This window comes from Taudactylus pleione, unplaced genomic scaffold, assembly GCF_031769625.1.
Source record: "Taudactylus pleione unplaced genomic scaffold, aTauple2 ptg000481l, whole genome shotgun sequence".
NCBI lineage: Eukaryota > Metazoa > Chordata > Amphibia > Anura > Myobatrachidae > Taudactylus > Taudactylus pleione.
This window is the reverse complement of record NW_028284883.1, coordinates 3018604-3036593: the sequence shown is the minus strand read 5'-3', so window position 1 is coordinate 3036593 and position 17990 is coordinate 3018604. Positions and strand designations below refer to the sequence as shown.

Sequence of the window (17990 nt, the reverse complement as noted above, 5' to 3'; positions counted from 1 at the left end):
GTTTTAAGTCTATAGAATAGATATTTGATTGGCTGGCATAAAATATGGCACTTTTGTGTTAAGCTTTTTGCAATAGACCTGTCATTGACACACAGTCACTTGTGAAGGACAAATGAAGAGAGTATGTAGAGAAATAGTCTGCACTTTAATAGGATCAAAATACACAAAAAAGGGGCTGCTAGAAAAAAGCAGGCCACCCCACCTGCGTGGTAAAGACTGGAAGAAAATAGATACTTTCCAGCGCTCACCCAAATGTGACACAATAAAATTAATATATTATAGTCAATAAGTATGTAACAAATGAAGTGAGTAAAAAGTATTTATTTTGTTAAAGTAACAGTTTAGACATATGAAATATAACCAATTGGTTAAAACAAACACAATATGAAATGATAGCTAAAAAACTCAAATAACAGCTAAAAATTTGTTGATTCAGCGACACCGCTCTTTGGACCTCATTCAGAAATGCGAGCGCTCGCTCTGAATGAGGGCGTCCGCTTCTATGTTTAGAGCCGGTCTCCTGGCCGCTCGCTAGGCTGTGGGTGATAACCCAAAGCTTTAGCAAGCGGCCAGGTTGATGGTTGCGATGGTCAAGATCATTGCAACCATCGGGGCTTGCGACGAGACCCTTGTGGTAGGGTCCCATCTACCGCAAGCCCCAGTGAGCTTTCGGCTCTATTAGAGCCAGAAGCTCACCACTGACATCACTCGTGATGTCAGTGGGGCCGCCCCCAAACGACAGGCGTTCCGTCGGGAATGCCTCAGTTTGTGTAGCCACCCCCCCACCTACAAAACGGGGCGAGCTGTCAATCACCATCAACAGCCACCCCTTTTGTAGTGAGTCCCGGAGCGAGAGAATTTCTCTCTCGCTCTGGGGCTTGCGCACGCACAGTGCGTCCGCTGCGCGTGCGCAGGGCCTCAACATCGACCCGCTTGCGAGCGCATAGGCGTTTGTGAGCGGGTCTGAATGAGACCCTATGTGTGCATATACTACCAGGTAAAGATATGTAATAGTTATCTGAATGTATCGCCTAATACTGGTATACAACATCAATTTGACAATACAGGACAAAACAAAACTCTCAGACAAAATGAAGCACTATCAACATACCCCTAGACGTATACCTCATTATTTATTGCAAAAGGATGTAAGATCACGCATATTTGTGAAATTGCAAGTTGGAGTGCCGGAAACCAGAGACACTATATTTGCACCAATTCACCATAATTCAGACTCAAAATTTATGATTCCCAATTGATTACCCTCATCCTGTTTAAGTATTAGAGATGTGTATTGATCTCGGCTCTAAACCTATCCTCATATTTTAGTTTTGCTAAAAAAGATTGCATTGTGTTTAGGCATTGGCTTTGGATTTCATCATGTATGTTTTGCGGCTTTTGTCCCTAAACTAGAATTAATATAATTAACATTCATTTAAACTAAGTTTTTTAATGACCATCTCACAACTTTCAATAACTTCACCAATATTGTCCAGAGGCTGCATTTAGCTAAATAACTAAAATTAGTGACAAAGCAGTAGTTCAAAAACACAGCTCACAGATTTCATTTTGATTGATCACTGCTCATGTACTGATATGATTTGGTAATGAGAAAAATATTTTATTTAATGCAAATGAAGCAGCAGTAAGAAAAATAGTGTAAAGAAGGTTATTTGACAGAATGAGAAACAACAAGGTGTGACTTGCCCAGAAGACAAATGGTGCAAAACAATTACGTATGTCATGATAATCTAAACATTATACAGCCGATGTGGCATCATTATAAAAATTTTAAATGGGAAAAATTAAGGTCCTTTGACAAAACAAGAAAAAAACAAGTTGGGCTTTGCCCAAAAGTAAAATGGTGTGGTAAAGCCATTTGGCATACAACATAGTGACAGAGGCATAGCAGTGACAGACTGCTCATTTATTTAAAGCATCATGTCTGGTAAGTGTTGCAGAATGTTCATTGTAAATAAAGATACACCAACAAGTTAACCAAAACCCATACATTTTAATGTAAATTAAATAGCAAAAGATTGAACTGTCTTTAAGCGCTTCCACTCAACCTTATATTATTAATTAAAAATGATATGCACATTTTTTTTACATCAGTAGCATGTAACGTTATTTTGTGACAGAAGTGTCACAAAATAACATTACATGCTGCTGAAGTAAAAAAAAAATGTGCATATCATTTTTAATTAATAATATAAGGTTGAGTGGTCTTGGTTTGTTTGGGCCCCCACAGAATAAAACATTTTGGATTTTTTTCTTTTTGTTTGTAGGACTGTAGATTAGACAATTTTTTTAAAAAAAAGATAGTACTATACTTTGGTCTAATACTGGTCATCTTCCTCAATGTTGACAAGGCCATCAATGATGTCAAAATCATCATCACACAACATTCCTTTAGCTCATTTACACTACAAACCAGTGTTAAAGATTTAGGGCCTTAGTTATCAATGAGTTTTATCATTTACAACGAGTGATAAAACTCATTGTGTCGGGTAATGGTGCTCCAGCCAATCAGCTCCCAACTGTCATCTGTGTGAAAAATGACAGTTGGGAGCTGTTTAGCTTGAGCACCATCATACGCAATGAATGATAAAACTTGTTAATAAATAAGGCCCTTAGTTTGTAGTTTGTCACCACAGTATTCTTTATACAATTTTTAGTAATTTTCATGAGCACCAGTTTTCCTAAATTTTTGGAAAATAACCTTCAATGATGCTCACTCACAATGTTCCCAGCTGTACTAAACACGGGATGCAATTGGGAAGCCAGCTGAACTTATACCGACAGCCGGCTTCCTGACTGTCATGTCCCGGCGAGGGTGAAATGCCCGGTGTCTAAATGTAGACGCCGCTCATTTCTCTGACACCGGGAGACCGGTGCCCGGCATCCCAAAAAAAGGGATGCCGGGCGCCACGAGTGGACAGCCACGGGGGGGGAGGGTTAGGTTTATGGCTCCCGGGGGGTACTTAGGGTTAGGCTAGGGGGAGGGAGGGTTATGGTTAGGCACCCCCCACGGGGGACTTAGGTTTAGGAAGCGGGGAAGGGGGGGGTTAGTTTTAGGCACTTAGAGGGGGGATTAGGGTTAGGCACTTGGGGGGAGGTTAGGGTTAGGCACCCCTAAGGGAGGGTTAGGGTTAAGGGGGTAGGTTAATTAATATTTACCTAGGGACGATCGGGATTTCCAGCTCTGTCCGCCTGCCGCTGCCGGGATCTGTTCCAGTGTCGGGCTGCCATGCGGCCGGCGGTATTTCATACCGATTCCCTAAATACTCTATCACAATATACATTGTAGTGTGGGCTTTTACGTGCACCATAGCTGGTTTGTACAAAGGGCTCCAAATTGCCTTTTTTACTCCCATAATTTAAAGGGACTGTTTACAATGCCAATCTCCGTAATTTATATACAGTAACCCTCAAGCATCCTACTAAGACATTGTAATAAAAGAGAGATGTGATAGAGGTGTCAATATATTTCAAAATTTAATTCAAGCCTAAGCAGATGGAAGACTCTTCTTTCACATTGGTGCAATTTTTTAGTTTTCTGGCAGTAGCATTTGTGGGAGATGCTGAAGGAGGGGACATATTGGGCCAAATGTAATAGGGTGAGAGATTAGAAAATGTGAGAGTTCAGCAGTAAAACTCTCACACTGATACATTGATCGAGCTGTATTTTCAAAACAGGAAACACCTGGATGAGATTTTTTTGAGTCTGAAAAATATGCAACTTTGCATGTTCTGTACTTTATTACATTGGATGAGTTTAAAAATGTTACTATTACATTTGGCCCATGATGTGTGACTTCAGCCAATAACTTGCATACATAGTACCTCTCTCCTCATCTGACATACCCCCTCTCCTTGACCAGCCTGCCCCCTCTCCTATGTCCCACCCCCTCTCTCCTCATTTGCCTTCTCCCTCTCCTCATCTAGCCTGCCCACAGTCTCTCATAGTAGCAGCAGGCAGAAGCATGCTTGTATGGAGGCAGAAGGGGAACTTGAGAGAGAGGAGCTCAGAACATGTGACCCAGTGCCACCCCTTAATACTACTTTGCTGAAGTGCTGCCTGCCCTGCAGGGATGTCCATGACTCCTCCCACGGATGTCCCGGTAGGGCAGGCAGCACCGCAACAGCTTGTATTGTTTTGTCAGCGTGACTGGTTGCAGGGGAAGTGAAGGACCCTGGAAGCAGCCTGGGCCCCATAGCAATGATAGGTAAGTCCGTAGGCAAAATGAAGATTAATAAAAAGAAACCTCTAAAGTAAATTTAAAACAGTGTATAATTGAGTACTCCTTTATACGGTATGACATCTTAAACACAGACTAAAATGGGTGTTACAGTTAGAGTGGTATTATGAGTAATTTTAATGCATTTTTGTGAAGAAAGAAAAAGAAAATATTTGGTAATACAGTAAGCAGTAGCAGGGAAGGTTATGGGTGACAGAAAGATGGAGCACTGTAAATCAATATTGTATGTTATTATAAACTGGATTAATGTTGAGATTGTCTACATTGTATGCATTACATTATCTAGGATTTCAGTTATCAATTGATGCTCTCTGTGCTACATTCCACTGTATCTGTTATTGGTAATAATCTTTTATATAAGTAATATTAAAGTATATATTGACTCAATGGACACTGGAGACCAAAACATCTGTGAGAGCCCATAACATTTTTTATTTTGAAAATGTACATTATTGTCTCTCTGCCAGTGGTTGAAATACTACCATTACAGAAAATGCAGGTGTCTGCAGGGCTAATATGAGAAATGGTCATCAAACAGTCTGGCTATTTTCTGGAAGGCATTTTTCTGCTGATTGAGGGGTCTTGTTACAGGGTTGAGTTATGGTGGCAGCGCATCGGTTTAGGCCTTGCTTGGCGGAAAAGAACGGCACTTGGAGTTAGTTTATGCTAATAGTTAGGCTTAGTGGGTGCGCTCTCCTTGAAGTGGAGTAAGGTGACAGCCAATTTTCCTGGACAGGAAATGGCTATACCACCTAGACGGATGGTTGAATATAAAGGAGAGTTGATCACCAATACTTGGCCTGTGTGTGTTTGTTTGAGCTGTTTGAATGTTATTGTCCTGTGTGTTCTTTTTGTGCCGACACCATTATTATTTTTAACTGACAGTCTAAAATTTAATGACTTGTCAAAAATAAATTAACAAAAATGTTTAAATGCCAACACTGTTGTCTGTGTCTTTATTTTATTAGTTAAGTGTCATTTTATTGATGACGGTTATTATATGGTAACACAATAAAATCCATTATTGAGTTTATTCCAAAACCGTTTTTTCATCTCTCTCTGTTATTTAAAAGTAGGGCTGTGCACCGATCCCCGTGTTTTGGTTTTGGATCTGGATCTCCCATGGTTTTGGATCTGGATTGGTTTTGTCAAAACCTCACCTCCGTGTTTTTTAATTTTTCGGTTTCGGTTTTGGATCTGGATTTTCTCTTAAAAAATTATAAAAACATCTAAAATCACATAAAATTGGTCTGTTTTTGTTCCTACAGTATTATTAACCTCAATAAAATTTATTTCCACTCGTTTCCAGCAAATTTTGACCACCTGACAGCTCACAATATTGATTTTTTCATCTAGTTAAGGGCCAAAAGGTTGCATCCAGCTAGCTTGCTGTCACGATTCCTAGGCAGAATCAAAACTAAGTGATAAATAGAGTTGAGGACTGTGCAAAGATGATGTTTGGGGTACCCCTTGAGGATTGAAGAATTGACAGTTGATAATTGATACAATAACTGACTGAAGTAAGAGAATTGATAGTTAATAGTTGGTGCAGTCACTGGCTGAAGTAGGAATAGTTGATACTTGATAATTGGTGCAGCCATTGGCTGAAGTAAGAAGAGTTGATATTTGGTGCAGCCACTGGCTGAAGAATTTATAGTTGGCACAGCCACTGTCTAAAGTAAGAATAGTTGACACTTGATAATTGGTGCAGCCACTGGCTGAAGTAAGAAGAGTTTATACTTGATAATTGGTGCAGCCACTGACTGAAGTAAGAAGAGTTGATACTTGATAATTGGTGCAGCCACTGGCTGAAGTAAGAAGAGTTGATACTTGATAATTGGTGCAGCCACTGGTTGAAGAAAGAAGAGTTGATACTTGATAATTGGTGCAGTCTCTGGCTGAAGTAAGAAGAGTTGATACTTGATAATTGGTGCAGCCACTGGCTGAAGTAAGAAGAGTTGATACTTGTTAATTGGTGCAGCCACTGGCTGAAGTAAGAAAAGTTGATACTTGATAATTGGTGCAGCCACTGGCCAAAGTAAGAAGAATTGATACTTGATAATTGGTGCAGCCACTGGCTGAAGTAAGAAAAGTTGATACTTGATAATTGGTGCAGCCACTGGCCAAAGTAAGAAGAATTGATACTTGATAATTGGTGCAGCCACTGGCTGAAGAAAGAAGAGTTGATAATTGATAATTGGTGTAGTCACTGGCTGTTAATTGTTGATGCAGCCTCCGGGCTGAGTAGTAGTGGAATACAGAGCAAGTTGCAGCCATTACAGCCTTGAGGGCTGGTGAAGAATGACGACAGTTGGCTTTTGGGCCGTGAAGCAGTATCCGGCCTTTGGGCCATGTAGCAGCCTTGAGAGCTGAGAACCCTTGGCTGAATGTCACTGTTGTGCAACTTGTGCTGCTGGGTTGACACAATAAGCAGCAGTTGGTTCAGAATTTTATTTAAAAAAAATTATAAGGGCATGCAGGAGATACTGTCTGTGGTCATTACAATTTCTGGACATTCATAAACCATAACATTAAAAATTACAGAAAGCAATGCCCCAAACAGCACATAATGGAAAGGAAAAAGGTGCAATATGGAATTGTCCTTGGGCCCTCCAACCCACCCTTATGTTGTATATATGAAACAGGACATTCACAGTTTAACAAACCAATAACTTCAGTGACAGGGACTGGCTGAAATCATTGGTTTGTTTGGACACCCACAAAACAAGCTGCCAATGTGCAGTGGACATTGGTGGCAATGATCCCATACACAAACTGGCTTTACAATATAGGTAAGATCATATGTTGGCATCATCATCGTCATCCCCTTCAGTGTGTATTGTACATCCTCTTCTTCACACAAAATTAATTTGTCCCCGCTAGAATCCACCTTTGCAGATACCTGTGTGTTTTTTTTTACTTAATTACTGATAAAGGTCTTCCTCGTGGAACTTGAAATTAATTTTGATGAACATCATCTTTTCCACATTCTGGGGAGGTAATCTCCTACGACGATCACTGACAAGGTTCCCAGCTGCGCTGAAAACTCTTTCAGAGTACGCACTGGAGGGTGGGCAACTTAAGTACAGCAAAGACAGTTTGTGTAAGGGACTTCAAATTGCAACTTTTTCCTTCCAGTAGTGAAAGGGACTGTCTGACATGTCTATTTGGATGCTATACCTAAAATAGTCAGTCATCATTCTCTGAATGGTGACTGTATCAGACAAAGTCACATTAAATATGTCAGTCATTGTAGGCAGTTCTTTCAGACCCAACCAGATGTCATTAGCTTTTGCTGACTGATCTGCAGCACCACCAACAGTGGGTATCTTAGGAAAATGTAGTTTTATCCTGGCAGCTGCATAAACTGAAGGAGGAGAAGATGCCGTGCCACGTGCCACTTGAGCTGACAATTTTTTCACCAACAGCTCTTTGCATCTTTTCAGATTTATGTCTGTCAGAAAGAAAGACACAAGGTTTAACTTAAACCTAGGATCAAGTATGGTCGCTAAAATATAGTGATCTGATTTCAAGAGATTGATGAGCCTTGGATCCTGGCAAAGTGAGTGAAGGGCTTCATCTACCAGTCCAACATACCTAGCGGAATCACTCAGTTTCAGCTCCTCCTTCAGTTTCTCCAGCTGCTTTTGCAAAAGTCTGACTAGGGGAATGACCTGACTCAAGCTGGCAGTGTCTGAACTAACTTCACATGTGGCAAGTTCAAAGGGGTAGAGAACCTTGCGCAACATGGAAATTATTCTCCACTGTGCTTGATTAAGGTGCATTCCTGCTCCTCTCCCTATGTCATAGGCCGAACTGTAGCCTTGGATGGCCTTTTTCTGCTCCTCCATTCGCTGAAGCATATAGAGGGTAGAATTCCACCTAGTTACTACCACTTGCTTCAGCTGATGGCAGGGCAAATTCAACAATTCTTGCTGGTTCTGCAATCTTTGGCACAAAGGTACTGAATGTCGAAAAATGTCCAGAAAATCTTACGCCCACCGAGAACATCTCCTGCACACCCATGTCATTTCTTTAAAATGTTGCACCACCAAATTAATTGTGTGAGCAAAACATGGGATATGTTTGAATTCACCCACTTGTAATGCTCGCACAATATTGCTGGCATTGTCAGAAATCACAAATGCCGAGGAGAGTTCATGTTGGGTAAGCCATTTTGCAATGATTTCCCTGAGTTTTTCTAAGAGGTTCTCAGTGGTATGCCTCTTAGTGAAATCAGTGATACACAGAGTAGCCTGCCTATGAATGAGCTGGCATTGTTAGATGCTGCTGCTGCTGTTTACACTGTTGGAAGCAATACACCTACCCAGTGGGCTGTCATAGTAATGTAATCTTTAGTTTGCCCTGTCCCACTTGTCCACATATCTGTGGTTAAGTGGACAGTGGGCACAACAGCCATTTAGAGGACATTAATAAGGTTTTTTTTAATGTCCATGTACAGATTGGGAATTGCTATTCTAGAGAAGTGGAACTTAGAATGGACATTGTAGCAGGGACAGAGGACCTCCATTAGCTGTCTAAAACCCACTGCATTAATCGTGGATACTGGATGCACTTCTAATACCAGCATAGCTGTTATGGCATCAGTGATCCGCTGTGCAACTGGGTGTTTGCTGTCATACTTGTTTGCCAATGCAAAGGATTGGGTGACAGTCAATTGTTTGCTTGAACTTCAACTACTAAAAGTTGTATTTTTTCAGGTCCCCTTCTGGGATGAAGATCCACTCATAGCAATAGCAGCAGCAGGCATAACACTCAAGGATCCTTCTGAGGAACAACCAATAGGAGAGGAGTCAGTCCTTATGATATTGGATGCAGGACTACTTCCGATCACAAATGAAGATGTTAATGATGATGCAATTGTTGGTGGTGGAGATTGCAGGCACTTGTATCCAGATAGAATGGAGCAGCTAGGTGACACTGGACTGATTGTTGTTCATTTTTTGTCCCCAAAGTTTCTATGCTCATTCCAATTTTATGAATGCGCTGCAAGTGATGTAACAAGGAGGAGGTTCCAAGATGGCTAAGGTCTTTACCTCTCCTCACTGTTACAATGCAATGGTTACAAATGGCTTGCCAAAGGTTGTTCGGATTTGGGTGGAAATGATTCCACACATGAGATGTGGATTTTTTGGTCCTTTGCCCAGGCAGTTCAACAATGGGATTTTTACCACCATGGGCAACAACTGTTGCCTTATTTACAATTTGTACACAGACCTTCTCGGTATCAACATTCTCATCATCATCAACATCCTCATCATCCTTGTTGTTATCGCCAACTACATAAATATCCTCCTCATCCTCCTCATGCAATTCCACAGAAGCATCCTCGATTTCTACATCAGCATGTTGACTTGTGCAGCTCATCCCCACATTTGCAGAGGGCACTCAAATGGTGGAAGGAGGATCCTCTTCAAGTATTGTATTAAGAATGGCAGGCTCACACATGGCAACCGCAGACACACTTGGACTCTCCTCTGGGATTTGTGATTTTTCAGAGCACACAGTTGGTTCCGGTGTCTTACTCGTCTTAACAATTTTAATTTCTTTTGTACCTCTCCTACAGCAGAGGGGCTTAAATCATCACTAGAACCACCAGTCATAAATAATAAAGGTCAAGGCCTTATACTTTCCTTGCCACTTCATGTAGTGAATGGCATATTGCCAATTTTTTTTTCTCTAAAGCTGACTTTGTTTTACATTTTTTTTTCATTAACAGGGTAAAAGTTGATTTTTTAGCCTGGCTTTTTGGCCTGACTTAAGCCCTGGTACATTGGCCTTCATAAATGATGGTGACGGCCTTGCATCGTCATCATGACTGCTGCCGGCAGCTACAAGACTGGTATGTGGATCCTGTTCTCCTGTCATGTGACTGTCCTCCGTACTCACTGCAGTCTTACAGCAGTGTCACCATGCAATTATAGCGCAGATAAGTTGTGGCTGACACACACAAACAACCACACAAAAAAATGTTTTTATTTTTTTCACTGGTGGTGTGGCTAACATGCACACACAAAAAAAATGTTTTTATTTTCAACCTAGTGGTGTGGCTAACATGCACACACAAAAAAATGTTTTTGTTTTTACACTCCTGGTATGGCAGGCTAACATGCACACACACAAAAAAATATTTTCACACTGATGGTGTGGCTAACACGCACACACAAAAATTTGTTTTTATTTTTTTTACACTGGGGGTGAAGAAGAGCACACCTGATGGACAGAGTACCCCCTGGACAAAACAGCAGAACAGCCAGCCAGCCCCAATGGACAACAGCCAGCCAGCCCCTATGGACTACAGCCAGCCCCTATATGGATTAATATGGACAACAGCCAGCCAGCCCCTGTGGACAACAGTCAGCCAGCTCCTATGGACAGGACAACCTCAAAACAGCCAGCCAGCCCCTATGGAAAACAGCCAGCCCCTATGGACAGGACAACCTCAAAACAGCCAGCCAGCCCCTATGGACAACAGCCAGCCCCTATGAACAGTACAACCACACAAGTCACAACAATTATGCACAACAGCAGCACAGCACAGCTCCCAGCACAACCTCACAAGTCACAATTATGCACAACAGCAGTGCAGCACAGCTCACTCTCTCTTCACTCTCCACAGCCAGAATGAAAAATGGTGGTGATCGCGGGACCTTTATACAATCCAAAACCCATGAGAATCCAACAGCTGGATGATGATGTTTTGCCTCACTTTTAGATCCGAACCAGGTGGGAAAACCCGAGCTGGCTCGGATCTGCCTCGTATCTGCTAAGTTCGGGTGGGTTAGGTTCTCAGGGAACCGAGACCACTCATCTCTATTTAAAAGCAGTCAAAATAATACTTAATGTATATCACAATTTTAATACTATGAGCCAAATGTAATAGGGTGCGAGTGTACAGGCAAAAACCAACTCGCACCTTCTCATGTTTTTTGAAGGTACAAGTTAGTGCCGGGACTCGCAATTGTGAACTTTTGAGCTCAAGTCTACTACCCTATGTTTTTGTAAACTCACACCTTTTTATGTGACTAGCATTAAAAGGTGTGAGTTATACAGAAGTCTTCACAGATCAGTGAGACCCGTGAAGGCTTCTGTGGGTAAAAATATAAGTATCACTAACATTTTGAGGTGCCCCCTCCCCCAGAAGCATAACTAGCCCTGGGTTCTGTAGAGCCTGTGCTGATTTTTAAAATACAGGGGACAAAATGTATAGGGGGCCCCTGTATTTTAAGAACCAGCATCGGGCTATGTAAAGCCTGTCCTGGTTTTAAAATACAGGGGTCAAAATACTTAGGGGTCCCCTGTATTTTAAGTACTAGCACAGAGCTTTTCAAATCCGGTTCTGGTAGTGAAAATACAGGGGACAAAATGAGTAGGGGTCCCCTGTATTTTCCATAACCAGCACTGGACTCTTTCTAGCGAAGGTGGGGGGTGGGGGTAATCCCCTGGCCGGTGTGTGCCAGGTTGATAGTGTAAATGTGTGCTGTAAAAGATAGAAGTGAACATATTGTCTTTTGCAATAGAACTACAGGTCCAGCAAGCCTATCCCACATTCTGGTACTTGGAGAACCACAATTACCAATATGTGGGGCACTACGGGCCCACTGGTACCCTTAGTTCTACTGCAATTTTTTTTAATAAGCACAGTACACACACATTGTACATGTTATATAAACATACATGCACACTCACATACAAACTCACACTAACTATCACACATACTCACCTAGTATCCCTGTAGCTAATCACATCCACTTCTCCATGTAGCATCCATACGCACCTCCACATATGCGTTGATAACATTCTCTTCGGTCCATATATGCACCCAGGGGGTTAAGAAAAACAAACCAATCCATTACAAACAGGAGGAAGGGTATGTTTGCACATACCCTTCCTCTGCTCGAATGACTGGGAACCACATGTGCCCAGTCATTGCAGGAGCCACCAGCCAATCAGCATGCACCTTTGTAGGAGCTGCCCAATGATTGGCTCTGCACGGACAGCCTGTCTCCCTCATAGACTTCAATGTTGGGAAATCTCCATTGAAGTCTATGGCGGGAACCGCTACATTGTATCCTTTTCTGGTAACTGCAATGTTCACCTCTATTTACCTGACCAGAAGGTTTCAGGATTTTTTGGGGCTTATTTTTAACTTTATAGATGCCTACATGGACAGAAGAGGACATGATGAATGCATAGGAGGAGGTGAGTATGGATTTTTTTTCAGGTACCCATGGATGCTATGTGGAGAAGTGGATGTGATTGGCTACAAGGATACTAGGCAAGTATGTGTGATAGTGAGAGTGCGTGTGTATGTGAGTGTACATGTATGTTTAAATAAAATTGTACTATCATGGCATGTGTACTCTTTATTTTACAATGTATTTTCCAGGTGAACTACAGGTACCAGCAGGCTGGTAATGCCCTGCATGCTGGTACTTGTGGTTCTCCATCAGCACTAGGGTGCCCTGGAGAGGGGACCCCCTTTATTGGGGCACTCCCCATCTCCCCGGCCTTGGCTGACTAGCAGTCAGGGGTAATGCTTTGGCCAGGGGACCCGGTAAAAGGTTTCCCTGCCTGTTAACCTGCTGGATAGAGTCCAGTGCAGGTTATGTAAAATACAGGGGACCCCTAATCATTTTGTCACCTCTATTTCCACAACCAGGACTGGATCAGAAAAGCCCTGTGCTGATACAAAAAATACAGGGGATCCCTACGCATTTTGTCCCCTGTATATTAAAAACCAGCACAAGCTCTAAAGAGCCTGGGGCTGCTTATGCTTTTTGAGAGGGGCTATACATATTTATTTTTTTTAACAATTTTTATATATACACACAGAAACATGCTTATATCTCATGAATATGTATATATAAAACACAGTGCAGAAACTCAGTACCAACAAGTAAATAAAGAATAATTTTAATAACTCACATTAAATGTGCCAAATACACATATATAAAACTCAATATAAAAGCAGGAATATTCAAGTTAGAGCTGATACCAGTGACAAAAATGATAATTATAAGCCCATGTATACCATAGCATACATATTATTTATGAATCAAATTCCCAATGGGAATTAGTCCGTATAAGCTGGAGTATTAAAAGTTCTGCCCTCTACTGGAGGCCTCCCATAGTGCTTATCCAATAACCAGGAAGATATCCCAATATAAAAATCTCATGGATATGTGCATGTTTCTGTGTTACTCTGACCTGCTCAGGATAAACTCACTATCCTGAAGCTGGTCTATTGTTTTTGCAATTTCTTAGGCAGTAATATGTGCGAGTGAAGCACTCGCACTGTATTGCATTGCCCGAGTTCTATCTAGAGAATGGGAAAACATCTGGATGTGAGATGGTTTTTTGCGAGTTATAGTAAAGCCTGAAAAATATGAGTTTTACTTTAATCACACCCTATAACACTTGCGAGTGAGTAAAAAATGCGGGTTTAGTGCTAAACTCACATTTTTTAAAAAAAAATTGCAACCTATTACATTTGGACCTATATTTTTTTGTTTTCTGGTATGCTTTGGAAATTTAATGTATGCACATTAAGCCATTACAAATATCTTAAAAATGAGTTAGTAATGTATGCTACAAATCAGCACTTGTACAAATTATGTGTTTTCTTTTCATATTTTATAGTTTTTTCTCTTTGTCTTCTTGTCATGTAAGCTTTAAAGTGTGTGTAGCAGATTTTGGAAATAGAAAGGTTCACAGCTCTTTTCTATTGATTTTTTTGTATGGAAAATGTACAGTGAACGTAATAGACTTTATTGACCTGTTTGAAATAATTTTTATAACTAATTTATAAATAAAGTGTGCAGAATAGAATTTTGACATTGAAAGCATATGCAATAGCTATCATTTTTAATCTAAAATGCTTTTACCTTTTAAATATCACTCATTTTTTTTCTTTTTTATATATATATATATATAGATGAATAATGAGTGCTTGATCAAAGTCCATTTTTATTCATACTGTTTATATACACTTGAGAATTGTTTTAGGGTTCAAATTAAGGGTGGGACACTGTAAGGATAACACACTATGCAATTTTTTTTTTTGGCACTGGCAATTGTTTGCATGCACATGAAAGAACAGGTCTTTGTGAGAACTGTTTTGGGATGCAGATTACCATTGGGGCACCAACGCACACACCATCGATTACACCGCGCGCACAAAAAAAATGGGCATGGTCACTTGAAATGGGGCGTGTCAACATGACACACCCCTTTATTTTCACGCTGAACATTCCTATCCATATGCACCTTAACCCCAGTAGTGCCCCTTATACAGTACCCCCAGTATGCAGTTGTGGTCCCTCTTAAGCAGGCCCATAGTAGTGCCCCTTATACAGTACCCCCAGTATGCAGTTGTGGTCCCTCTTATGCAGGCCCATAGTAGTGCTCCTTATACAGTATCCCCAGTAGTGGTCCCCCTTATACAGCCCCCAATTAGTTCCCCTTATTCAGTGCCCCCAGTAGTGGTCCCCCCAAATGCAGTGTCCCATGTAGTGTTCCCACTTATGCAGTGCCCCCAGTAGCAGTCCCCACAATGCAGTGCGCCCAGTAGTGGTATCCCCTTATGCAGTGCCCTTTATATAGTGCCCCCAGTAGTAGTCCCCCCCTATGCAGTTCCCTTTATATAGTGCCCCAGCAGTAGTCCCCCCCTATCTAGTGCCCCCTGTAGTGGTCCCCCCAGTGCAGTGCCCCTAGCAGTAAGCCCCTTATATAGTGCCCCCAGCAGTAGTCCTCCCCCATGCAGTGCCCCCAGTAGTGGTCCCCGATGCAGGCCCCCAGTAGTGATCTCCCCTATCCAGTGCCCCCTGTAGTGGTCCTTCCTATTATTGCCCCCAGTAGTAGTCCCTCCAGTGCAGTGCCCTAGTAGTAGGCCCCTTTTATAATACCCCCAGTAGTAGTTCCCCCCCTAGTAGTCCCCAGTAGAAGTTCCACTTCCCGATTAAGTGCCCCCAGTAAAGGTCCTCCCAGTAATGGTGCCCCCAGTAGTAGCCACCCCCCTCCCCCATTGTGCCCCCACCCCCAGTAGAGTTCCCCCCAGTAGTATCCACCCCCCTCACCCACTGTGTCCCCAGTAGTGCAGACAGGTTTAAAAAAATATACAAATATACTTACCTGAATCCATGCTGCTGCTCCAGACAGCGATACCGCTGCCGCCGCCGCCCGCCAGTCCTCCCGGGCTGGCGTGCTCAGCATTATGGGAGAGACATCATGATATCATAACGTCTGTCCCATTACCCACTGCAGGAGCCGGATGGAAGCCCGGCTCTTGCAGTGGGTGCTGCAGCAGTCAATGAGAGTCTATCTCTCGCTGGCGGCGATGCGTGTGTTATGCACAGCCTGAGCCCGCCTCCTAGCGCTATTTGGCAAGCGCTCAGGGGGAAGGGAATGGGCTCAGCTGTGCCGCATAGGACCGGAGCTAGAAGCCTAGCGCTGGTCCTGTGTAAATGTGTAGCGCTGACCGCACTCACTGTGGTCGGCGCTACACTGGCTAACTACGGCGCCCAGGGCACGCACCCTGCTCGACCCCCCCTAGTTATGCCACTGGTCACACTTACCAGACATCTACGTCTGTCTCCAGATCTACTTATTAAACTCCTAACTCCTCCATACCTAACTCCTCCAAACCTAATGCTAATGGAACCCTAATGGTGCTCTGATGCATACTTGCCTACCTTTAATTTTCTCTCCTCGCGAGAAACCTGGGGAGAAGAAGCAGGTGTGTGGCGATGTGGGTGGGGCCTGATGGTTTGCGTCATTATGCCCCGCCCCTCATGATTAATTACCGTGAATAGCACATATTTAAATAGGGGCAGGGCCAAACAACATGATTCTTATAGAATTGCGTCATTAGGCCTCGCCCCCTACTCAAGGAACACTCAATCTCCTTTAAGATTCTCCCCATTCTGCCCACTGTACTAGTAAGTGGGCAGGAATGTGGGAGGAGTGCCTACTCTACCGGGGGTGCAGGGATTACCCGAAAAATTGTGAGCCGCCCGAGATTTTCGGGAGATAAGGCATGTATGCTCTGTTGGCTTTCTAAAGTGTCGATTTAAAAAAAAAAAACAGTTCCTCTCCCTCCGCTCTCCTGTGTGAAATGGTGCCCGATTACAAGGGAGGGACCTTCATATGTAATCCAAAACAAGCGAGATCCGACACCGGGATGATGACATTTGCTTTTCTGTTTTTACGAAGTATCAGTTTGTAACACTTGTGACACTTCTGTTCATATTTATACCCAATATTTAAAAGGGCAATGCTTTTACTAGCAAAACCAGGCACATTGGGCATAAAGACGTACATAATAGCCGGGTTCGTAAAAAATAAACCCCATGGCCTAATTTTGGGACCCAAACTTGGCGAGAAAACCTGGAACAGACTCAGGATCACTTGGAACCTCTAAGTTTGGGTGTATTCAGTTTCCAGGAAACCGAACCTGCACATCTCTAGTTTAAACATGGCATAAACAATAAAAACATCACTTCAACATCCATAGCACTGCAAATTTAGTGTAACTACAGGTAACCCTTTTCCTTCATTAATTTTACAGTTATTTTTTTTTGTTCACTAAAACAGTGCTTACCTTATCCTTGATTACAACAACTTTAAACATGTATGAGATTCTAAGACATTACATTCCACTGGAACTTTTCCACAGTCACTCCACCCTGGCTGTTGGCTGGTGCATTCATTTCAGCTATAATTGATCTGGCAAGTACACAATAGTAGATGTTAACTTTTTGCAGTCGTAAGGTAATTGCCAAACATACATACATATACATATATATCGTTCTGAACATGAAGAGGCTCATTGCTCAGAACTCACCATGGATATCTCAGTGACTGCAGCGTTGATCATAATACTCATCTCCTGCTTATTTTTCTATTCGACTTGGAACACAATGTATAGAAAACGTAACCTCCCTCCAGGTCCGATTCCTATGCCTTTGATTGGAACCTTGCTGTATATAAAAAGAGGTGAAATGGTGAATTCCTTAATGAAGGTCAGATGTTTCAGTTATATTGAAGTCTAAAATAATGACATAAAAATGATATAATATTTTTACATTAAATGGATAAGTTAAATAATGAGCTTGGCAGGCTGAGGAGTAATAATATACAAAATAAAGGTTACTGTTAATATCTCTAACCTGTATTACAGCTGTGGGAGCGATATGGATCAGTGTATACTCTTTACTTTGGCCCACGACGAGTAGTTGTCTTGAGTGGATATGAGGCTGTAAAGGAAGCACTTGTTGATCGAGCTGAAGAATTTGGCGCTCGAGGTCCTCTACCTATCATAGAGGCTTTTACCCAGGGTTATGGTAAGGGAGATGTACTGTTGACTGTAGTTGTGTATCCTTATTTTGAATATAAATGATTGGCTCTTATGGCACTCACCAAATTTACAGAACTAACAAAACTGAAAGATACTTCAGCTTTGACATTGTTCCTAATACAGTATTCATACTAGGTATAGATTGTTTAAGGATATATAGTGACATGTACTAAGCCTTGGAGAGCAATAAAGTGGATGGAGATAAAGTACCAACCAATCAGCTCCTAACTGTTACTTTACAGACTGTGTTTGAAAAATGACAGTTAGGAGATGGTTGGTCGATACTTTATCACTCTAAAAGGCTTAGTACATCTCCTCCATAATACCAAAAAATAAAAGCATCACTATGT

General features: G+C 42.0%; 1 protein-coding gene across 1 annotated transcript in view; it reads left to right on the top strand.

The window, feature by feature from the left end:
* The window catches only part of LOC148502857 (cytochrome P450 2G1-like), an 88182-nt gene that overhangs the window by 48246 nt on the left and 21946 nt on the right, over positions 1-17990 (top strand). The window contains exons 7-8 of the mRNA XM_088449272.1: positions 17121-17305; positions 17464-17626. Coding sequence (XP_088305398.1) covers positions 17121-17305; positions 17464-17626 — 348 coding nt within the window. The remainder of the gene's footprint in view (positions 1-17120; positions 17306-17463; positions 17627-17990) is intronic.